The 25,356-nt window shown below is 43.2% G+C and overlaps 1 protein-coding gene across 3 annotated transcripts in view; it reads right to left on the reverse strand.

Annotated features, from left to right (window-relative positions):
* slc38a12 (solute carrier family 38 member 12) overlaps window positions 1–25,356 on the reverse strand; it is a 75,134-nt gene that overhangs the window by 26,068 nt on the left and 23,710 nt on the right. For all 3 annotated transcript variants that reach the window (XM_078401240.1, XM_078401241.1, XM_078401242.1), the window contains exons 4-6: window positions 22,063–22,147; window positions 19,902–20,007; window positions 10,740–10,820 (exon numbers count right to left, since the gene is read on the reverse strand). In XM_078401240.1, coding sequence (XP_078257366.1) covers window positions 10,740–10,820; window positions 19,902–20,007; window positions 22,063–22,147 — 272 coding nt within the window. The remainder of the gene's footprint in view (window positions 1–10,739; window positions 10,821–19,901; window positions 20,008–22,062; window positions 22,148–25,356) is intronic.

Below are 25,356 nucleotides of genomic sequence, written 5' to 3' on the forward strand. Positions count from 1 at the left end.
GAGCTAGTGATTGACTTCAGGAAGCAAAATGGTACACATACACATGCATGGACAGGGCCAAAGTAGAGATGATTGAAGACTTCAAATTCCCAGGAGTAACTATCACCAACAACTTCTGCTGGACCACCCATATTGAAGCAATGGTCAAGAAACCACATCAACACCTCTACTGCCTTAGAAGGCTTAGGAACTTCTGCATGTCCCCTACAACTCTCACCAACTTCTACTGATGCACCATAGAAAGCTTTTTATCAGAATGCATCACAGCTTGGTTTGAGAACAGCTCCATCCAAGAAAGCAAGAGATTGCAGCGAATTGTGGGCGAAGCACAAACCAACCTCCCTTCTATTGACTCCATTTATATCTCTCACTGCCTGGGCAAGGCCAGCAGCATAATCAAGGACGAGTCGCACCCTGGCCACACTCTCTTCTCCCCTCTACCATCAGGCAAAAGGTATAGAAGGGTGAAAATGCACACCTCCAATTTCAGGGACCATTTCATCCCAGCTGTTATCAGGCAACTGAATCATCCTACCACAGCCAGAGAGCAGTCCTGTACTACTCTCCAGTTCATTGGAGACCCTCGGACTATCTGTGATCGGACTTTACTGTCTTAATCTTGTATAAAACATTATTCATGTTATTCCCTTTATCATGTATTTGTACACTGTGAATGGTTTGATTGTAATCATGTATTCCTCTGACATGAAAATGCTTTCCATTTTGATTGAAGTCCAGGGTACAGACCAGATTCATCCAATTTATCTGGACATCTGGAACCAAACGTTATTCCCTTTATCACATATCTGTACACTGTGGATGGCTCGATTGTAATCATGTATTGTCCTTCTGCTGACTGGTTAGCATGCAACAAAGGCTTTTCACTGTACCTTGGTACACGTGGCAATAAACTAATCTAAACTAAATGTGCAATGATGCGCAGCAGATGTGGCTGGGAGCCTTTGCAGGAAACTGCTCAGTCTTCCTGGTGCCACAGCAGACAACCAGAAGCTGCCAATCTGCAGTGGTCAGAAAGCAAATAGACAAAAAAACAGGTACACTGCCAGACCCGCAAGTGCGATGAGAAGCAGCTCTGCTCGAGGACGGTTCCTGCAGGTTGCAGGAATCTGCTGCATGTTCAGAGATCCAAATAGATCTAACAAACCCCTTAAGGGTATAATGTTGTTCAGTGCAACTTTGCATCCATCCATTCTTTACTTTCTTTCCACGTTCTCTCCTGTGGTAAAGTAGAAAAGTGGACCAGTCTCTCCTCTCATAACTGTTCTTTTCAATTTACTTTAATCATTTGTAACCTCACCTATAACTCGAAAACAGGCAGCCAGAGAGGATCTTTACTCTGACTGATGCAATCTCTCTCCAGTCCAGGGATTTTAAGCAGATCTCAGGAATGTTGATGCATTAGAGGTGGCTTAAGGCTCACAGATTGATACCTCAACAAAAATCCCCAACTAAATGTTTGATATATTATTTACAGGAGACACAAATCAAAAACACATTAAACTAATCCAAAAAAATAGAAGTGCTATTGCTGGAAATCAGAAACTGAAAATGCTAGCAATGCTGAGCAGGCTGGGCTGCATTTGTAGACAGATAAAGACAGCTAATATTTCATGATTGATGGCCTTTCATTAGTTCTGATGAAAGGCCGCGTACCTTTCATGGTGTGTTCCCTTTCCCCACCAATGTAGCCCGAGCTGCTGGTTATTTCCAGCATGCATTTCCAAACCAGTCTCACACTAGGCCTATTACAAATATGCTTTATCCACACATCAAGCTCCACTCACATTGCAGGAGGCGTAGGGGTATCGAGCCCCCGCTTTTGTCAAGGACAGTTCAGGTAGAGGAAACACAGAAACAGAACATAGAAAATAGGTTTATTCACAAAATGCTGGAGTAACTCAGCAGGTCAGGCAGCATCTCGGGTGACCTGCTGAGTTACTCCAGCATTTTGTGAATAAATCGATTTGTACCAGCATCTGCAGTTATTTTCTTATACATAGAAATTAGGTGCAGGAATAGGCCATTCATCCAGAATCAGTACCCTGTTCCTGCTTTATCCCATACCCCTTAATTCCATTAGCCCAAAGAGCTATATCTAACTCTCCCTTGAATACATCCAGCGAATTGGCCTCCACTGCCTTCTGTGGCAGAGAATTCCACAGCTTCACAACTCTCTGGGTGAAAAAGATTTTCCTCATCTCAGTCCTAAATAATAATAATAATAATAATAATGTATTTTATTTATATAGCGCTTTTCATATACTCAAAGACGCTTTACAGAGATTTAGAGAACATAGGGAAATTAATAAATAGATAAATAAGTAAATAAATAAACGAACAGAGAAAGGAGACAGAAGGTGAGGTGACCTTCAGTGGTTGAAGGCAGTACTGAACAGGTGAGACTTCAGCGATGTTTTGAATGTGGTGAGTGTGGAGGAGTCTCTAACGTTTTGGGGTAGTGAGTTCCATAGGGTGGGAGCAGCGATGGAGAAAGCCCTGTCCCCCCAGGATCTGAGTTTGGTCCGGATGTGGGGGGATAGGAGATTGGCAGCAGCAGAGGGGAGGGTGCAGGTGGGAGTGTGCCTGTGGAGGAGGTCGGTCAGGTAGGATGGGGCCAGGTTATGGAGGGCTTTGTAGGTTATGAGGAGGATTTTGTACTGGATTCTCTGGGGGATGGGGAGCCAGTGGAGTTTATAAAGGACGGGGGTGATATGGTCACGGATCGGGGTGTGGGTGAGTAGACGGGCCTACCCCTTATTGTTAAACTGTGACCCCTTGTTCTGGACTCCCCCAACATGGGGAAACATGAAAGCGAGGGTCACCACAATCACCCACTCTGTCTAAGAGTCACAGGGTGTCCACAATGTAGGGCTGTCCTGAAGATCATTATAATTGGCCACCACAAAGAGGCTCTTGGCTTCTTGGCCAAGAACAACTGGGACTGCTTTACTGATAATGACCAGAAAAAAGAGCTAATTAAGGCATTCTTCCTTTGAAGACACTGCCATTCCTCAAGGGGGAGCAAACAGTGCTACAGAGATTTGAGGTAGAGGTCCACTTCAAAACTCTGACCTAAGGAACAGATTGCAAACGCAACAATGCTGACAAGACCATCAACTACCCAAATATTCAAGGCCTCATTACAATGAGCCAAGAACGGAGAAAGGTTACCAAAGACAGAGAAGCAATTAATGCCTGTCCGCAGCAGCACTGAACAGCTGCTCACCCACAACTCGGCCCTGGACAAGACTGCCCTGCTCATTCCATAGCAGCCTATTAAGCCCAGTCTTTCACTGCCCCAATTTGGGGTTGTATTAAAAAACAATTTAAAAAAAACGATTTTGGGAACAGAGAGCAACCCCGATAATTAAAAAGTTTGCAAAAAGCTTCAGTCACAAAATTACAGCCTTTATTGTCACATTAAGAGGAAAATATACCAAGGGACCTTAGATGGCCAAAATGACTGCCAGCATTCTCACACTCCAGGTTTCCAGCAACAGTTGTGTCCTGCATCTCAGTTCCGATATTTTGTTTTCCTTCTCCATTCCCATTCATCTCCCTTGAATTGCACCTCAAGACAGATCACTATAATTAACAAGCCTTCAGCATCCTGTCGCTGCCAGCATGTACACCATCTGTGTTATTCATTCTCTTGGTCTCGACAGTATCACGGACATTGCTCTCTCCACACCTCCCTCTTCTCCGCAACTCAAAATGTTTGTTTTCTCACTTTTCCTAGCTAATGAAAGGTCATGGACTGAAAAATTAACTATTGCACTCCACAGATGCGGCCAGACCTGCTGAATATTTGTACTTTTCTTTCCGATTTCCAACATATTCAGTTTTTGAACATTGAGTAGAATGGAGAAAGGTGCAGGGAACAAGCAAGGAACAAATTTACAGGCTTCAGCAGTTTAATCAACAACGTGCAATTCAACACGATGCCCAAATTGACATTCTGCCGTATGTCTTGATGTGGAAGGAGCCTAAGGAAAGGGAAAAGGCGTTTTATAATTGGGTTTTAGATTTCCAGCTTCCCAGGTTTATTGCACAGGCAACTGATGGTCGGCATGGAATTGGTGGAAAGAGGCCCTGTCTCTGTGCCATGAGACCCTAACAAGAGATCACTTTTGTGTAGGAACTGCAGTTGCCGGTTTAAACCAAAGATAGACACAAAAAGCTGGAGTAACTCAGCAGGGCAGGCAGCATCTCTGGAGAGAAGGAATGGGTGACGTTTCAGGTAGAGACTCTTCTTCAGACTGGTTAGGGATAAGGGAAATGAGAGATATAGGCGATGATGTGGAGAGACAAAGAACAATGAATGAAAGGTATGCAAAAAAGTAACCACTTTTAGCATATCACCTGTTGGGTATTTGTGGAACAAGAGGAGTAAGAAATAGCAAATCCCATTTATCAATCTGAGTGAAGAATTCTCACCGTCAGCCAAGTACCTTGTTCAGTTTTCCAGTGCTGATAGACACTGCCAGACCCGCTAAGTTCCTCAACAATTTCTGGCTTCGTTCTAATTTTTGCATCCGAGGATGCTTGCTCCAATTTAGTAACTATATGTACTTGAAGGTGGTAGACACAAAATGCTGGAGTAACTCAGCAGGTCAGGCAGCATCGCAGGAGAGAAGGAATGGGTGACGTTTCGGGTCGAGATCCTTCGTCTGAAGAAGGGTCTCAACCCGAAACATCATCCATTCCTTCTCTCCTGAGATGCTACCTGACCCGCTGAGTTACTCCAGCATTTTGTGTCTACCTTCGATTTGAACCAGCATCTGCAGTTATTTTCCGACACTACTTGAAGGTGGTGATAGCAGGGAACTGCCACCTTCAAGTTTGCAGGCAGCTTGGTGGCGACTCCCAAAATCCTGGAAAATTCAACGATTGTCCCCAGCAATGAAGGCATCTTCCAGGACTATGTATGAGGGGAGAGGGATTGGGAGCAGGTCCTATAAGCCGGCTAACCTTTGTCAGGTGGTAAAGCTCAGACATTTCAGTCCTTGCTTCTAAAAATCATAAATCACATACTGTATGTCTTTGAAGGTGGTAATTAGCGTTGCTTTTCTTAACTCATCGTGTAAGTGGTTGACCACACTAAGCTCCTATGACACCTACTCAACTGGCTCCATTCACATCCACCCCGTCCTGGCAAAGAATGCCCTGCTATGAATTCTTGCCCTGCCGTCCTCTGGGACCTTTCCTTTCTCTCATCAGCTGCTCATCTTAAAACACAGTGCCAGCAATCACCAATGCTAACACACTCGGCTCTACCTCAGCACAGTCGCCCCCAGGATGAGCAGGATGTTCCTCCAACCCAACACTGAAACCAACTTAACACAAACATTGAAACCACCATCTTCAATCTCTTTTCCCAGTCGCAACTCTGTTCTCCTTTCCACAGCTATCTACACCAAACGTATTTGTTCTCAAACCACAGTTGGAATCTGGAACACACTAATGGATTTGATGGAGGCAGGTTCCATTGCAGCCTTCAAATAAGAGCTGGATAAATAAATGACGAGGAAGAATTTGTAAGGCCATTATAAACAGACAAAAGTTGGTGTAACGAATAGGTTGGTTTGGTACAAAACTGGCCAAGTCAGAAGGACATTGCTACCACTCCCTGCCCTTCCCTCGACATTTCGGAGATTGCAACAATGTCATAATCCCATGTGCCAACCCATGCTCTCAGCTCATCCATTTTATCTGTGCGGCTTCTTCCATTATAATAAATGTGGTTAAATCTAACAGTCCCTCCGCCCTTCCCGGTGCTTCCCCTCTGGTCTCTGTCTGCTCTGCCCACTGAAGTTGCCTGATCTATTTTCTACACATGATTCCTCACCTGTTGCAGTGCCACCTCCTTGCCTCATTAGTTTAAACCATCCCATGTAACAGCAGCAAAGGTCCCCGCAAGGATATTGGTCCCTCTCCAGTTTCTGGTTGCCCAATTTTGAACTAAATGATCAGATCGGAATCTATCTCATGGTGATTATTCCACACAAAAGGATGAAAATCACCCTCCAATACTCCCCACTTGGACTGTGCAGTGCTGCTGTAGAAAAGCACCTGAACAACAAAATAAATATCAGCTTTTTGATTTCCACTGCACTTGTAATTTCCAATTCATCCCAATAATTGCATATTCGAATGGGACTTTCAATCAAGCACTTAGATGTTCTCAGGTTGTTCTCTTAGAGGACGCACAGAAAGGAAAGAAACAGCAGGTAGGTCATTATTTAAAAAAGCTATTGTTTAGCCTTTCAGTTGATTAATCTCTCATTAGTACAAATTCACCATGCACCACAAAACATTGCTAACACAAATGAATTGACAAGCTCTGCAAATGAAGGTCAGATTCAAACATTCGAGGGCAAGATACAAACCTACCAAGTTAAAGAATTTAAAAACGAATCTCCTTACACTTTTGGTATAATAGCTCTCTCGATTAAAGGATTCAAATTAATGAGCAGTGAGCCACAGGGCAAAACCAGTTTTATTAACGGGGCTGGGAGAGGCATGAAGTGGAGCAGATGTAGAGGTCGAATCAATCATTGCAGGGGAGGGAGGTGAAAAGATGTTGTGTACTGGTAACAAACTCTCAAGGAAACTGGAAGATAAAGTAAAAGACAAAGTGTAGCACAGGAGTAAGAACAAAAACAGCTCGACAGGCACAAACTGAAATGCTATCTTTACAATCGTTCTCTGCCAGTCCAAATGAAAAAAAATCTGTTGATGAATGTAACCTCCATGATATCCTTGAAAAATGCAAAACATTTCCCATTTATGAACGGCATGTAAATTGGAGCACAAACTTGCCTTCTTCTATAGATCTGGCCATAGGTCCAACCCAATCACAAATGAGGAATACACTTGGTGAGCAACAGCTGGGTTTTGCTGTTGATCATCAGGATTTTTCGGCACAAGTGCTATTAAATTACAGGACTCTTCGATGATTCATACTGAGAAGGAACAATCTCAAGAACATTAGCCAACCTACCTGATCTTCCGGTTGATAATCACTTTAATTCTCCTTCCCATTCCCACACTGTCCTAGGTCTCCTCCATTGGCAGAGTGAGGCTAATCGAAAATTGGAGGAGCAGCATCTCATATTTCGCTCGGGTAGCTTACAGCCCAGTGGTATGAACTTCTCTGGCTGGGGATCTTATTCCTTTTTCGGAGTGAGCTATGTATCAAGTTCTCTTTTTAAACCCCAACCTCTACAGAAAAAAACCTCTACTTTGTATATTCTCTGTTCATTCTTACTCCACCCAACTCTGTTCTTCTCTCTTTCCAACCTTCCTCCCCACCCAAGCAAGATTCCTCTCCAAGGATCCCTTTTATTCATTGCGAAAATAAAGTAACCCAGTAGTAGTTTCATGAATGTACAGATGTATATTCAGATACCGTTGACCCAAGGGTTGCCAACTGTCCCATATTATAGGGGGCTTCTAAAACTGAAAGGAACATCATCCCATGTGACATTATTGGAAATTGGTACTTCACACAGTCACCAGCTGTGTGGTAATGCTTGGCGTCCTCAGTACACCTACACTTCCTTCAAGGAGATCCAAGTAAAAAATCAGGCCTGGATGCCAGGGAGTAGCCCGAGCAAGCTTCTCCCCCATATTACAAATGAGCGTTTGAAAGTACTCTCTGGAGTTTAGAAGAATGAGGGGAGACCTCATTGAAACTTACCAAATAGTGAAAGGCCTAGATAGAGTGAATGTGGAGAGGTTGTTTCCACTAGTTGGAGAGTCTAGGACTAGACACCATACCTCAGAATAAAAGAACATACTTTTACAAAGGAGATGGAGGAGGAATTTATTTAGTCAGAGGGTGGTGAACCTATGGAATTTATTGCCACAGATGGCTGTGGAAGCCGCCAATCGGTATTTTTAAGGCGGAGATTGACAGATTCTTGATTAATATGGGCGTTGGGGATTATGGGAAGAAGGCAGGAAAATGGGGTTGAGAGGGAAAGATAGATCAGCCAGATTGAATGGCGGACAAAATGTGTAGGAAAGAACTGCAGATGCTGGTTTAAAATCGAAGGTAGACACAAAATCCTGGAGTAACTCAGATGGACAGGGAGCATCTCTCATTCTCATTCCTTCTCTCCAGAGATGCTGCCTGCCCTGCTGTTACTCCAGCATTTTGTCTCTACCTTAGATTGAATGGTGGAGTAGGCTTGATGGGCCAAATGGCCTAATTCTGCTGCTACAACCTATGAACAAACATAACATAACATAACATAACAACACTTTATTGTCACTCGGCACAACATCGAACGAAATTTCAGCAGTCACAGCAAAAAAAGAAAAGAACACAGGACACCCGACCCCAACACAAACATCCATCACAGTGACTCCAAACACCCCCTCACTGTGATGGAGGCAACAAAACTTCCCCTCTCCTCCCCCCGCACCCACGGACAGACAACTCGACCCCTACCGAGGCAACCGACACGCACAGCCCCCGCAAGGGGATGGAAGGCCCCCCGGCCGAGCCGCCCCGGGCACCGAAACGTCCCGCGGCCGCACCGGGCGATGTTAAGTCCGAGCCGCACCGGGCACCAAAACGTCCCGCAGCCGAGCCGCACCGGGCACTGAAACGTCCCGCGGCCGAGCCGCACCGGGCGATGTTAAGTCCCGCGGCCGAGCCGCGCCGGGCACTGAAACGTCCCGCAGCCGAGCCGCACCGGGCACTGAAACGTCCCGCAGCCGAGCCGCGCCGGGCACTGAAACGTCCCGCAGCCGAGCTGCACCGGGCACTGAAACGTCCCGCAGCCGAGCCGCACCGGGCACTGAAACGTCCCGCAGCCGAGCCGCGCCGGGCACTGAAACGTCCCGCAGCCGAGCCGCGCCGGCGATGTTAAGATTGTACAATCTACAAAATGCACTGCAGTTTTCTGCCCAAGCTACTCCCAAATTGCACCTCCCAAATTCACAGCTTGAGAAACTTGCACGGAAGCACCAGCTTCAAGTCCCCCTTCAAGATGCACATTGTCTGATTTGAAAATATAACACTGATCATCCATTAACGGTGGCTCTAAATCATGGAACTCTCTTCTCATCAGCACAGTGGAAGTACCTTCACCAGAAGGTTTACAGCAATTCAAGATGGCAGCTCACTGTCACTTTCTCAAGGGTAATTAGGAATGGGTGATAAATACTCCGCTTGGCAGTGAAAGCCAGTTCCTGAAAAATATATAATTTCAAAGAACTCTCAAACAGCTGTTTATAGGCCCAATGGGTTGAAAGATTCTTTGAATCAACACCTCTGCCATGATCTGCCCCAGATTTTACATGCATTAGAACTAGGCACATGTATATGAATGGTGCTTGCATAAAGGCAAGACAGAATGATGGTGTTGTTTGAGAGTGAACATGTATACAGATTCCTCACCCATGGAAGTAGGAGATTTTTGCCCTCAGATTAGTGTTGCAATAGCTCACCTAAGGAACAGCTACTTTGGGTATTCTGGATTGGTGTAGAATGTTGCCGTCAGAATTTAAAAGTTAGATTTTGGGATCGTATAACTGGCTTAAACAGGCATGTTATTTTATTCCTCCACATACATACATTTAATATAATTTCCTACCATATCCATGTTTAAAGGAGACAATTCATCCTGTTGAGGCAATGCTGTTCCCACATCTCCAAGACAATAGGACAAGCTGGGACATTGACCAGAAGCCATACACACATCCTAGTCCTCTTTGTTGGATGAAGCATACCTTTCTCTACAAACTAGCTGCAAGATAGGTCAACCACTTTTTTTTCCAAATCCTTTCTGTAAACCAGCCTTGTTACAATGCAAACTCAATTGAATCGAACTCCCTAACGATTATAAAATCAGGTCAGAAAGCCATTCATTGCCCCTGGAACAGCCCATCTGGGTTAAGAAAGCATTAAATTGTACTTGGGGATGCACCTTACCTCCCAATAGCCTTTTACAGCTTGTCTTAACATTTCAAACTAGAAGTTGATCATTAATTAAATTGTACTACAATACCTTGTGTTGTTACTTTTGAAGTAATTAAAAGCCATGTGTTCAGGAGACGTTATTGGAGTAGCGTGGGCAAGTAACTGCAGTGCATGTTGTAGAGGGTACAATGTTTATAGTGTGGGAAAAAACAGTCTCCAGCTAATGCAGGCACAACTTTTACTTAGGACCTGGATCACAATCTTAAAATACTCTGAAGACCGGTGCATTGGTGAACCTGCACAAGATTGCTTTGAAAACTGTCATACTGGATAAGTTATTACATTTCTCCAGAATAAAGTAATCGTACAGTCTGCATAGTAATTAACTTTTGTGCTCACCACAGGTTTTTATAGCTGTGGTCTTTTCATACAAGTTTATAATGAAATGTGTCAGCGACAGCTCTTGGAGAGCTACTGAATGTCCCATTTCAGCTCCCTTTCCAAAGAAAATTTGGCATTAATTAAACATTAGAGACAGGATTGGATTTTTGCTTCTGAATTTACTCAAAGCTTATAGAGATTATTGAGCTCATCTATGAGTGAACATGGTCAAGATTGTCAAACAAGCAGCAACACACATTGATTTCATACCTTCAAGTTCAGACCACCCAGGCTGATTGCTGCTTGGTTACCACCAACCAAGCACAGGTAAAGCAGTCACTGTAAACACTTATCAAACAGTAGACATTTACATGAACAAAAAAGCTTTTGGGCAAAGTCTCACCTTTATTGAAGTACATGGAAGCCATCTGACCCATTTCTATTCGTTCCACAATGTCAAAGGCATTGTTTGTATTGGCTCTTTCTAGGCATAAAAACAAGTTACATGGATGGTTAGCGCTTTAATTCATTGACGGAAAGGACTACCAACAACCAGATGTAATGTTTAGAACAAGTTAAATAATCCACAAATCAATGGCCAAATCAAAAAATCAAATCCTCTTCTTTAATCTAATAGCTGCACAGCTAGTTCTATTGTTATCAAGCGTCTCCATAACGCTAATTGGATACACTGTAATGCTATTGATTAATTAGGGAACACCATAAGCAATGTACAGACCAAATGTTACAATGAGATTTCGACTGGGAACTAGAGAATTACTCAAATTACTTGGATATTGACAAGCAGAAAAAAAGCTGTCTTGGATTTAAACAGTAATGAAGTGGGGGATGGTAAGATATGAAAGAAACTGCAGATGTTGGAAACGGGAAAAATCAAAGTGCTGGAGGAACTCAGCAGGTTAGGCAGATCTGTGGAGGAAATGGATGAAAGACATTTCGGGTTTTGACCCTTCTTTGGACTGATAAAGGGAAAAAAGCTGGAAACAAAGGCGAGGAGAAGGAATGGAACAAAATCTGGAGAGCAATAGGTGAATCCAGGCAAGGAGTAATTGGCAAATGGATGGAGATTATAACAAAGGTTAGAGATGAAATGGAGACAAAAGAGTGGAAGGAGGAAGAAGGGGAAGGAATAAAATATAAAACTGGAGGAAGGGATAGGGAAAGAAAAGGACAGGGGGAGGGAGAATAAATGAAAGGAAGAGGTGGAAGATGAGTGGAAAGGGACGTTGGAGAAAGATGAAAGCATGGGGGCACAAAAAAGGGAGGTTACGAAAGTAAAGGAGGGGTTTAACCTGAAATTGGAGAATTCAATGTTCATGCCATTGTAAGCTACCAAAGAGGTGATGAGGTTTTGTTCTTTCAGTTTGCATGTGGACTTGCTCTGGCAGTGGAAGAGACTGAAGACTGAAAGTTTAGTATTGACATGGGATGGGGAATTAAAATGGTGAGCAACTGGGAGCTCCAGCAGACCTTGTTGGACAGAGCACAAGCGCTCAGCAAAACAGTTGCCAAGTTTATGTTTGGTCTCTCTGATGTAGAGGTCACCACATTGAGAGCGCCGAATGTAAGGACGGAAGAGATGCAAGTAAACCTTATCTCACCTGGAAGGGCAGTCAGGGTCCCTGAATGGAGGCAAGAGAGGACATGTCGGGACAGGTATAACATATCCTGAAGTTGCAGGAGAAAATGTAGGGGGAAGGGATGAGCAAATCAAGAAATTGCAGAGACATCTCTCTCCATCCACAACAACAAGGGAAACCATGCTTGCAGAAGAAAGAAAGTATCTCAACTATCCTAGAGTGGAAAGCCTCAGCTTGAGAGCAAATAGGCAAAAACAGAAACTGACAGTAAGTGATGGAGTCCTCGCAAGAGGCAGGGTGGGAGGAGGTGTGGTTGAGATAGCTGGGGGAAGTCAGTGGTTTGCTGTAGAGATCACTGGAAAATACTGTTTCCATGTAACTTTCCTACAGTAATCAGACACCATTGTCTCTTAAGAACACAACAGCTACTTTAACTGGGGCGGCCATTGAAATTAATAAACGATCGCATCTCTTAATACGTGCAAAATAATACTCCATTCACCAATGCAACATACAATCCTTTAGCTTGCAATAATAAACTTATTGCTATTGAACAGGCCATCAATTTGAAAATCCCGCAGGAAAATTAACTTTGCTATTGTGAAGATGAAATTCTAGACCTTAATCTCCTATCCCCATTCACACAATTGTTTTTATAAGAATTTTCTATAACACGAGTTCTTATAGGAACGCACCTATTGTTTTATAGCAGAACTATGAGTTCTGCTGAGTCGGATGGTCACATCGCACAGCGAACTGGCACAGACCTATTTGCACTTTATTCTGTTTTAAAACTGTTTCTAATTTTGTTTCACTGGGTTGTCTAAAGTTATGCTGATTAGCTAATTCATTTATTGCATCGTATGGAAGTCGCATTCCCAATCTCGTTGTACCCCTGTAGTGACAATAAAGATATCTTGTATTGTATTGTATTGTAAACCATGACCTACAATGACAAACTTAACCAGTTTTCCAAAAGCTAAAATGAAAGTCCTGTGGTATAATTCTAACAGCGCTTCAGGAGCAGGGTCCAAAACTAAAATTGAGATGGAGAAACAGGGTTCTCCATGGGTTGAAAGCAGCAGATACATTAGATCTCACTCATAAAAATTAGTATTTCAACATTGTTCAAGTGTTAAGCTAATCAGCCGATCCCTCGTACTCCTTTCTTAAATACATGCATTATATTTCAATCTATTAGTGCTTTTCCAGAAATCAGGGAACTGCAGAGTTCAATACGAATTCATCCACACACACTGTGGCCTCATTCTAGAACCCTATTAAAGTTAACCTCGTTATAGATAAGGGCCATCAGGTTGAGGAAATTTGTCAGCCTTTAACCCACTCAGTTCACTTGTACTATTTCTCTAGCAATAACTATTTTAAGTTTCACCATTCCCCCCCTTGTTCACACTATTCTAAATATGCTGTTAGTGTCTTGCAATATGAAGCAAACCATTTCCTCACCCTCAGTTAATTTCGGTCTCAATTTAAAAAGAAACAAGAGTTATAAATGGCACTGTCATCATAGCTTTTCCAACTTGCATTTATATTGCTTAATAGTTTACTTTTGTTCTATTTTGTCCCTCCATCAATATTTTGAACATCCCTCACTGGTCTCAAGTTCTCCCATTCTTCAGATCTACCACCATCCTTCCCATTCTCTTTCAATCCACAACACCATGCCCTTTGATTTTCAGCATTTCCCCCGGCATGAAAATGTTCTCTATTTAGATTGACGTCCTAGCCCTCATGCTGGAATGTTTGGAGGCCCCTGACCTAGAGGGGAAGGCCAGGCTGGCCAATGGAACACTTCCAAGGGCCGCTCATATCAATGCAGAAGTCAGCAACTCTCTGAAAGGTCCTCGCTGCTGCCATTTTGCTTGCGGTCCAGCAGTGGAGCGACAACCTGATGCAGTTACTCGGGAAAATTTGCCCACTAAACTGGCACAGGTTGTGACTTTCAAAGAAGAACTACTCCAAGGAAGAGAAGTTGCAGGTAATTTACCTTTTTCTTTGAATTGACTGAATTACACGCATATGCAAAATGAAAAACTCCAGAGAAATGTGTTTTTTTGTGTTCAATTCACTGAAAGTTAATGCGTGGGTGCAGCAAGCACTTAGGTATACGGTCACCTTCAATGCAGGAGGCTTTGAGTGCAAGAGACATTTAACTCTAACTACAGAGGGCTCCAGTGAGGCCACATCGTGCAAAGCTTTGTCTCACCGGCAAAGGCTCACCAGAATAATTCCTTGGATAGTCGGGTGAATTTGTCCTACAAAGAAAGGCTAAGCAAACTGGGCCTGTACCCTTTGTCTTTCTTGTTGAAAGACAAACAATAGACAATAGGTGCAGGAGGAGGCCATTCGGCCCTTCGATGGCTGATCATTCTCAATCAGTACCCCATTCCTACCTTCTCCCCATACCCCCTGACTCCGCTATCCTTAAGAGCTCTATCTAGCTCTCTCTTGAATGCAGAAGAATGCAAACGCTTTAAGAATTTTGACAGGGTGGATGGAAGGTGTTTTGTGAAACTGGCGCATCCAAAACTTGGTATTAGTCAAACAAGACTCTGATGTATTCACCCAAAGGATAGTGAATCATTTGAATTCTCTCCTCAGGAGGACAGTGGACATCTTTGAGTATAGACAAGACACAAAGGGAATTGAGGGATACGGAGTTAGTACAGAAAAGTTGACTGCTATGAATAGAGGAGGTGCCAAATAGCCTACTACTGCTTCTATTTTTACAACTATTCTTACGTATCTTTATACATCCTATTAATCTGGCACAGCAGACCCACCAGTAGGGGAAACACAGTGGTGCACAGGCAAGCAGGAGTAGCCTTGGGACTCAACACTGATATCAGACAATGTCACATGGCTTTATATCAGACACCTATTACCGCTCACCGTCCCCCCCTCAGCTGATGAATCAGTCCTCCTGCTGAGCGACACTAGGAAACACCAGAGAAAAGACATGGCATGTACTCTAGTTGGGATTCATCAATATACAAAGTCAGTAGTGGCTTCATAGCACCAGTATTGGACAAGCCTGCTGTGATCAGGTCTGCAAAAGGGAAGAGGTGCTCAAATAAAGGCTCAGCCACAAATGGTAGCGCAAGTGCGAAGAATTAAATGGCCTACTCCTTGCACTGTTTACTTGTCATCCATGTTCATTAAAATTTGGTGTAAAATATTCATGCAATTTTTAATAGCAATATTAATTTTTAATAGTTTTTCATTGTTTTGAATGCTCCTGATCGTCAAAGATTCTGGCAGCTGATAAATGTGGGGACATGGCAGATGTCAAAGCTTTCCTGCAGGCAAGTTTCATTACCAGGAAGGCCCAGTGCTAATCAAGAGCTGGCTTCAGGACCAAGCAGCCACTCAGGTAAAAGGAAAGCAGCAAGTAGAAGCACCTAGGTCATGAGCAGACAGTGTTGTCCTTATGCTCTGCCCCACAAAGCGAGTTGACTTTTGATTACACTGTTGAATGTTTTCCATGAACACATCCTCTCAAATTCAGCCGAGCATTTAGTTTTCCCATTCTTCCCAGCGTTAAATCTCTCCATGGACTACTATAGTATCCTTACTGCATGCACCTCCAATTCCCCAAATGGTTTTCAGTGTGCCCAAATTATTGAATGCCCTGTATTGTCGTTACACACCTGCTGTCTACCTCTGATCACCTCCTGGAATCTTCCTTTAAACATTTGAATGTATCCTCTTGGGAAACCTCTATTTGCCCCACTCTCTACCAGCCCACTCATTTTCCTTAATTAGCTTAAGCTCCTATCTACAGTTCCAGTTATTTGGCATGTGGAGTCAGTCTAATTCCTCCCTTGGAATGGAAACTGCTGCCTCCCACACCACCTTTCTATTCTTCTAACATTGGTTCACTTACCTGAACTCCAATAAAGGAACAGTAGAACAGATGTTGTGCTATCATGCTCAAAACCCTGCATTTAGATTGCAGGGCCTGATAAACTAGTTTAACCCAGTCACTACAACTGGGGGAAGACTAATTAAACAATGAAGTCAGCGTGCCAATTATGAAGCTGCTTTAATATTACAAAAGTCTATCCAAGTCAGCAAGACCTCTAACCTCCCGTAAGATGGATGTTGTCCTCTGCAACATTAGCAAGCCGATGAATTGTTTCAAGCTACTACAGAATAATATTGTCAAACCAAGAACCTACCACGCCATCAGATTTGCATGGAACAAAGCAATATCCTCCTCACAAACCTCTATCATCTGGGGACATGGTTTCATTTGGACAACCTTTGCCCCAGCTAGTAAAGCAACAACTTGGCATGGTAACATTTAGAATCAGAGCGCTCAGCCAAGACAACAGATCCCATCACCGTCACTGGGAATTTCAGCTACACGGGCAAGATGGATCAATCAGATGTCCAACAAATGGAATACTCTTAGCACTGTTCCCTTGGCAGAAATCAACAACTCCAGATCATCACCTGCTGCCTTCCCTCATGGAAGCAGCTCTGAAAGTAGCAAGTGCACGGAATGTACTTTGGTGATACAAGAAGATAACTGCAGATGCTGGTACCAATCAAAGGTATTTATTCACAAAATGCTGGAGTAACTCAGCGGGTCAGGCAGCATCTCAGGAGAGAAGGAATGGGTGACGTTTCGGGTCGAGACCCTTCTTCAGACTTTGGTGATGTTGTGTTTGATAAATCACTGGATTCAGATAACTTTTGATTCACTCAGTAATTTATTACACTACTAAATAAGACAGATACACTCACGTATCCTCGAATATCCCCAAATGCACTCGCAAACCCCGAGTACACAGCAGAGCATGCCGCAGGATGTTTCTACATACACTCGCGTAAACCCGTACACACTCGCAAACTCATCAGATCAGCCACAGGATGCTTCGTTCAAGATCACCGAGCACCGTTCCCGACATGGTCCAAGGCTGAGGTTCTCTCCCCGAAAGGACGCCCAACACCAATCTTTACGGCATTTCTTATCAGAGCAGACCAGTGATTTATCGAACACAACAGGTGAAATCCTCAATGTCCATCACCAGGAGTGGCTTGAGCAGGCCCTGATGATCATGGCTGTTAGATTGGGTCTGCGGCAGGTAGTGAACCAACATCTTGGACAGGACTACAACTACATCCTCCCAACCTATCGGCTGAATATGCATTTATCCAAGATAACTCACTTGACAGGAGTGACAACCATACAGATTTATTGGAAACAAAGACACTTTCATATCGAGTACTCATCCATCCTACATTTGTGCTAAAAACCGAAACAAAGCCGACCCAGTAGCTTAAATATGGACATCCATGAAGTTCTGTGGATCATCAGTAGAAATGTACACCACCAGCATCCATGACCTCATGATCTGGTACAACACTCAACTCTACCACTTCAATTAAACCAGGTTTAGAGGTGCAGAAAGGCATATCAGGTGCAGTACTCCATGTACTTAACAATAACATGCTAATGTGGCAAAACCTCTCATCAGCACAGTCAGCAGCAAGAACTACAACAGACAAAAGCAAGTGATTCTAAATCAGCTCCGTGGTCCTGTTACAGGATCATAAATGGTGGTAGAAGCAGCTCCAGGCACATACCCATCCTCCATGATGGTGGTACCCAGGTCGCTAATGCCAAAGACACGGCTGAAGCTTTCACAGCCTGTTAACCAGACATATCCAATGAATAGTCCATCTTGGCTTGGTTCCGAAATCCTATGACCAAGGATGCCTCTCCAAATGTAGCAGGGCAGGTGAGAATGTGGTCTCCAAAAAATAAGCATAATTCCCATGCTTTACTGAAGGATAGAGTGCTTAATCACATGCAATTGCTGTTTGTGTGTTCAGTTCTGAGAAATTGGTAGGATTTTAAAATGGGTGCAGAGGAGATTTACTAAAATGATTCTAGGAAAGGACTTTAGTTATGTGGAAAGACTGGAGTAACTGAAGCTGTTCTCTTTGGGACAAACAGAGGGGGTTGCGAGTGAATCTGACAGAGATATTTAAAATCATGGAGCTTATGGACAGATGGGAGAGAGAAGATAATTCCATTAATGGCGAGATCAAAACCTAACAGCCACAGAACAGTCACCGGCAAAAACAATCAAGGCCGATAAGTAAAATATTTGTAAAAAATATAGAGTGAATGAGTCCACTGTTAATTTGTACTCAGAAAAGAAATAATGAACTTAATAGATAATATTTTGTTGATATTGGGTGATAGATAATTAATGAGTTAGGAACTAGAGCAGTAGAGATTTCCAGTAACGGAGGTTCATTCGGTCCATTATTTCCTTGCCAGTAACAAATGCAGCTGATGATCCCTTTCCAACTTTCAGCCAGTCTTGTAGCTCAGGCCTCTGCAAGTGCTCATTCAGATACTCTTAATTTCCTTCAATCCCATCCAACCTCTCTGCCATTTAATTCAATCCAAACACCCTAGTTGTTGAGGCAAATGTTCACCTGTCACCTCCTGGTCCGTCTCACCCCTTCTTCTCTCTTTATATCTGCCATCTTCCCTCTCCTCTCTGTCGTGATGTAGGGTCTCAGCCTGAAATATGAACAGCTTCCCCCTCCCACAAATGTTGTTTGACCCAGTAAATTCCTCCAGCTGTTTGTTTTTAATCCTGGTTAATAACTTATGCCAAGGGATCTCGATCCTTCCTTCATTCACCCTCTCCAGGCCCTTTAAATCGATTTGTCAGCTTGCAGTTTTCTAAATAAATCACCACCAAGATTTAAGGTAATTGCGCATATTACAGCATCTTGACTTGGGTCTTTCTCATAACTTTAATTCGATAGCCCCGGCAAATTCTCAAACCTCCTCAGCACTCTCTCTTGTTGCCCAAAAGAGATGTTTCAACTCGAGGATATATACACTCCCACAGGGGGAAAAGGTAGCAGAACCACAATCAGAGCTCCCCGAGATTACAATATGATGAAATTATCAAACAAGTATGTCTGCTGTTATTTGTTGATACGAGAGCACGTTAGCATTAAAGCGCAGTCAAGGCCTTCTACTAACATTGTAGGTGGGTGGCAAGAGGAAATAGGAAATTTAAGGGAAATCTTAGGGATAGTTTAAAAACAAAAGCTTAGTGGTTGATATCTGGAACATGTTACGGAGGTGGTGGAATCAGCTCCATTCACTTCCTTTAAGAGGAACGTAAATAGGCCATGCATACAAGATAAGGTTCTAATGCAGGCAAATGGGATTAGTGTAGATGGGCAAAAAGGTCAGTACGGAGGGGCCGAAGGGCTAATTTTTCAAATCTAGGCACCATCTGGAGCCTGTTGAGTGTTTTCAGCATTTTTAATACTCAGTGCTGCAGGCAATTCTGGTCACCACATTTTAAGGATGAGAAAGCCCTCTTGAAAGTGTAGAAAAGATTTAATTTAATGATCCCAAAAAGGAGGAGCATTTCAGCTGCAAAGTTAATTTGGAGAAACTTCAGTTGTTGTCTTTGGAGTGAAGGTTGAGAGATTTGATGGAGGCGCGCTAGATCATGACTGGTTTAAGACAAGGAATTCTTTTTAGGAGGCTGTTCAGGGACCAGAGCACAGGTTCAAAATGATGGGCAAAAGAAGCAAGGGAATGTGAGCAAAATCTATGCAGAAAATGATCTGGAGCTCACCGACTCTAAGAGGGGTGGATGCAGAGTTAACTCAAAGCTTTCAAAAGAGAATTGGATGGACATAAACAAAAAAAAAGCACGAAAATAGCATTAACTGTTTATTCAAAATGGTCCCATTTCAGAGAGAATCTAGGGCTCATTTGAAGATCAGCAACTCAACAACAATCCCAATTCTATTGATGGAAGAGTCTCTTTACTAGCAACAATATTTCTTGATCACGGCAGTTTGTGTAATTTGTACAAAGTTACCTACGAGGATCAATTTGCAGATTTTAGTTAACATTTCTGCAAGGTATCTTTCTGAATACTCACGCACTGAGAGAATAGGTCTCGTCTCTGACCGTTCAGGGCCATCGAGCATCGCAACCTCACTCTTATCATCATCGTAGGAATCTGAAGAAGCATCACTATCAACCACCTTTAATGCAAAAACAATAGTGACAGCAGTTTCCAGTGACTGCAGATTTTTTGTTCATGTGCAGAGATAACAGCCCTGAAACAAATTGACTGGGATTCACCACGTGTTCAAGACTAGCATCTTTCCCCACTCACCACATATGGGAGCCAGAGATGCAAAATTGCAGGTACTTTCCTCTGCAACTGCAGGAGATGCGACACCTGTCTCTATACTTCCTCCCTCACATCCATCCCGAGACCCAGCAGGCCTTCCATGCGAGAGGGAGGTTCAAATGTACTACTGCTAACCTCATTTACTGGATTCAATGCTCCCAGTGGCCTCATTTATGTACCAAGCGCCGACTAGGCTTTTGCTGAACACTTGGTCTATCAAGGCCAGCTGGAGTTCCTGGTCGTTAACAAATTTAACTCCCCTTCCCATTCTGAAATTTCTGTCCTGGGCCACCTCCATTGCCAGAGTGAGGAGACATGCAAACTGGAGGAACAGAACCTCATATTGCACTTGAATTCTACAATTTTAGGAAAATAACCTTCTAACACCCCCACCCCCTCCTTTTTCCCTGTGCCCCATCTGGATGTGTATTCATTTCTCCTTTCCCCCTCCTCCCGTCCCCTTCCACCTATATTCTTTCCTCTGGCTTCATAATTTGCACCTCTTCTATCCTTATCATCTTGTCTTACAATTTAGCTTTTCATCTCTGGCCTTTGTCCAACCATCTGCCAATCAACCTCATTCCAGTCTTGAGATTACTTCTGACTGCACAGTAGATTGTGCAAAGCAGGAAACTCTCGGCAGAAATCAGATTGCATGCACAATTTACTGTGCGGCCTGAGGGAACAACTACTGCATGAGACAGAGTTAACAGCCAAATCTGCAAACCTGCAGAGTTCTCAAAAACCAGGCTAGAAATGTGGATGCACAAAAATGGGAGTTACATGGGATGAAACACAGGATCAGGCAGAGCTGGGAAAGTACGAAGTGGCTCAGCTGTTGCAAGCCCTGTGAGCAGCAAATGGAATAACTGAACAAGAAATGCCCTGCATGTGGGAACAGATGTGTACAAGGCAGTTGGAAAATTATTTGTACAAAGTGTATCATCAAGAGGATGTCAGAGGTCAATAACGTGGATTAGATAAGCTGTGCAGAAACCGTCAGATCCAAAAGGGGTCAGTTCTGTGGAAGGAACACCCACCAGGTGCATCTACAATAAGTTGTGGGCACACATACGACAAATAAGGTTAGCCAGATTACATGTCTGGAAATCCTGTGGTTTGGGCACTGTCACAGCCATCCTAATGTAACCTATCTCTTGAATTGTAGTTTGCTGCCTCTCAGGACAGGTTTGCATACTTATTTTCAGGCAGAGAGTCTAAATTTCAGTTTTATCAGTCAGGCCTTCTCACGTCATATATCAACATCACCTGGATATTGGAATACTGTTGATTTTTTAACTTAGAAAGGCATGCACTGTCAATGTACTGTCACTGTCATTGAAGCTGACTGGAAAATGTTCTGCATTTGTCGTACGAGACGAGAAAGACATCAGATCCATATTGGCAGGTGGTGCTGTCCAGCAGGTGGGATTGATAAAGGTGGGACCAGGGCAGGATTCTGGAGACAGATATGCATACAACTCCAGAGGAGACAAGAGAAATACCACCACTTAGAGTAGACTGGAACTGAGCAGGCTACAGAGTGACAAGCCTGTATACATTTTTACTCAAGGGAGAGCTCAATTTCTCTGAATTGTGTTGAGCTGAGTTCACATAAAATGGAGAACATGATTCAGCAATCTTAGTTTCACAACTTGTGCTGCAGACAGACTAATCACGAGGAGCTTGCGTCCTCTAATTACCTACACAAGACTGGGGCAGGAATTGGGTGAAACATAGGCTTTTATGCTCCACCCAAGTTTTTTCTCCATTTACTTCAACAAAAATTAAAATTAAGTCAAATGTAAAAGGAGCATTCCATTCAATCCCAGTTTTCTGAACACTGGGTTAAAGATGACCCCCCTAATGACCATCACAATTCAACAGCATTCTCTGTACTTACGCTTCGCTGTCTCTCCCTCTTCTTCCAGCGTAGATGTGCATTTGCTGCTGCCATAGCCTCAATAACAAAAGTAGTCGTCATATAACTGCAGGGAGAAAGAATGTTCAAGGTTCATCAGGCTTAATGCAAAGGACTCCAAATAAACCATCAGCCTAATGCAATACTTTATGACCAAACTACACAAAAGCAGTACATTTATTCCTCAATAAAACACACAGTAATGACTACTTCCCAGCACTGAGGCAGGGTCAAAGGACAAACGCGGGTAAACCTAGAACAGCTTAGGAACAGGCCTCTCGACCCACAATGTCCTATGCTGAACATGATGTCAAGTTAAACTAATCTTCGCTGCCTGCATGCTAAAAGTAATTGAAATAAACAACATCCTGGAAATACTCAGATCAACCAGCATCTATGGAGGAGGAAACAGTTAATATTTTAAAGTCAATAACCATGAGACCTGATCAAGCATCATGGAGTGTAAAGTCAAATTTACCCCTCCTCAGAGGCTGCTTTACCTACTGAATATTACCAGCAATATGTATATCTGTATTTCAGATTTCCAGTATCCAGTGTAAACTAGTACCCAGCTTGGTGCTTCCTTCAGTGTGCAGTTTTATTACAGCACAAACACTCACGGGAACACCTCCACCCTCTTTATTTTACCAATGTCTCCATAGCTGTTTGCTGCTGTTTTGGGAACCTGGTGTGAATCCCTGCCCTCCACTGGCACTCTTGCTGCAATGAATCATTCCAGAGCTCAGCATGAAGCTGCCTGCAAAGCAATGTACCCACTCCACATTAAGATGTTGAGCTCAGAGCTTCACCAAGGGCATCTGGTAGTACACATAACGGTGGGGACTGGCAGCACCTGCTCAGAGTCTCAGCAGATGCCGGAATCCTACAGCCAGCCACTCATCACTCGCAACTCTGAGCAGCAACACTGTCGAGCTTTACCCAGTCCTCACAGGGAGACTTGCCATGCATGTTGAGCCACGGGGCAATTCATTTCTACAAAACTGCCAGTGGGTGGGGAGGAGTTCACCTTGGTTCCCAGCGCAGCAGCAATGTCAGTAACACATCACTACAGATAATGCCACATGACCCCATTAACGCTCTTGTTCCTGACAACTCATCCTGAGCATCAGGTATTAGCACACTTAGCTTCTGCAGGAGGCAAATGGTGCATAAGTACAAATAATTACAGTGCCCTCCATAATGTTTGGGACAAAGACCCGTCATTTATTTATTTGCCTCTGTACTCCACAATTTGAGAATTGTAATAGAAAAAAATCACATGTGGTTAAAGTGCACATTATCAGATTTTATTAAAGGCCATTGTTATACATTTTGGTTTCACCATGTAGAAATTACACCTGTGTTTATACATAGTCCCCCCATTTCAGGGTACCATAATGTTTGGGACACATGGCTTCACAGGTGTTTGTAAATGCTCACGTGTGTTTAATTGCCTCCTTAATGGAGGTATAAAAGAGCTCTCAGCACCTAGTCTTTCCATCACCTTTGGAAACTTTTATTGCTGTTTATTAACATGAGGACCAAAGTTGTGCCAATGAAAGTCAAAGAAACCATTATGAGACTGAGGAACAAGAATAAAACTGTTAGAGACATCAGCCAAGCCTTAGGCTTACCAAAATCAACTGTTTGGAACATCATTAAGAAGAAAGAGCACTTGTGAGCTCACTAAACACAAAGGGACTGGCAAGGGAAGGAAGACCTCCACAGCTGATAACAGAATTATTCTCTCTATAAAGAAAAATCTCCAAACACCTGTCCGACAGATCAGAAACACTTCAAGAGTCAAGTATGATTTGTCAATGACCACTGTCAGCAGAAGACTTCATGAACCGAAATACAGAGGCTATAAAGCAAGATGCAAACCACTGGTTAGCCGCAAAAATAGGATGGCCGGGTTACAGTTTGCCAAGAAGTACTTAAAAGAGCAAACACAGTTCTGGAAAAAGGTCTTGTGGACAGATGAGACGAAGATTAACATATCAGAGTGATGGCAAGAGCAAAGTATGGGAGAGAGAAGGAACTGCCCATGATCCAAAGCATACCACCTCATCTGTGAAACACAGTGGTGGGGGTGTTATGACCTGGTCAAGTATGGCTGCTGAAGGTACTGGCTCACTTATCTTCATTGACGACACAACTGCTGATGTAGTAGCATAATGAATTCTGAAGTATCTAGACACATCCTATCTGCTCAAGTTCAAACAAATGCCTCAAAACTCACTGGCCGGCGGTACTTTCTACAGCAAGACAATGATCCCAAACATACTGCTAAAGCAACAAAGGAGTTTAAGGATGTGTGACACATGGCCAAACCTTCACCATGGAGTTTAATGTATCTATGTATTGGCCCTGTACAGAAAGAGGACCAATGTTACTTCACTGTACTTGTGGATCCAATTATTCTCCGCTGTAACTCTTACTCTATTTATTTCAGTCAGGGAAGCTTGCATTAAGATTTAGTCATGTTTTTCTTTAGTTCATGATCATAACATTTGGAATCTGACTGTTTGGAAGCAAGAACTCTCTGCAATCTAACTTGCTTCTGTTTAAAATGCAAATAACAGCTTGCAAAGGGTTAAATAAAGGCAGCATTCAGTTACCAGACACTGTACTGCCATCCCCTGGTGTACACCTATTCCTGCATCTGTAAAAGCATCTTCAAGTAACTGAGAAAAATGATCATTATTGTAATTAAGGAACAATTTACATGGACAATTCTTCCTGAGATTAATACTTTCCAGCTTTCTATTATGTACAGCCCAGGAATTAAGCATTTAACATAGTTCATCTCTTGAAATTAAACTACTGACTAAAAAGGTATCTGTATCTGCATGTTCCAGCCACCTCTAACCTTGGACTATCTGGAATACTGGAGGGAGGGACAAGGAAAACATGTAAAAGGTACCGAGTGTAACAACTCTGGGATCATTACTCGTTTCTAATCTACATATTCAGAAATACATCTAAAGTTGGTCTGCTACTGAACAACTGTCAGAGAACTACAGAAAGAACAACTGGGCAGAAACATGTCGACAATCTCCAATCCTAATCTCACACCTTTTCTCTTTTCATCACTGGCCTTTGTCCAACAATTTACCTATCAACCATCCCCCCCACCCCCTCCGACCTCACCTATCACTTACCAGGCTTTGTCTCGCCCCACTCACTCTTCCATGTTTCTTCTCCTCCCCCTCAACCAACACAACAATTATTCTGAAGAAGGGTCTTAACTCAAAACATCATTTGTCCCTGTTT

The sequence above is a fragment of the Rhinoraja longicauda genome, chromosome 6 (genome assembly GCF_053455715.1).
Source record: "Rhinoraja longicauda isolate Sanriku21f chromosome 6, sRhiLon1.1, whole genome shotgun sequence".
Classification (NCBI taxonomy): Eukaryota; Metazoa; Chordata; class Chondrichthyes; order Rajiformes; family Arhynchobatidae; genus Rhinoraja; species Rhinoraja longicauda.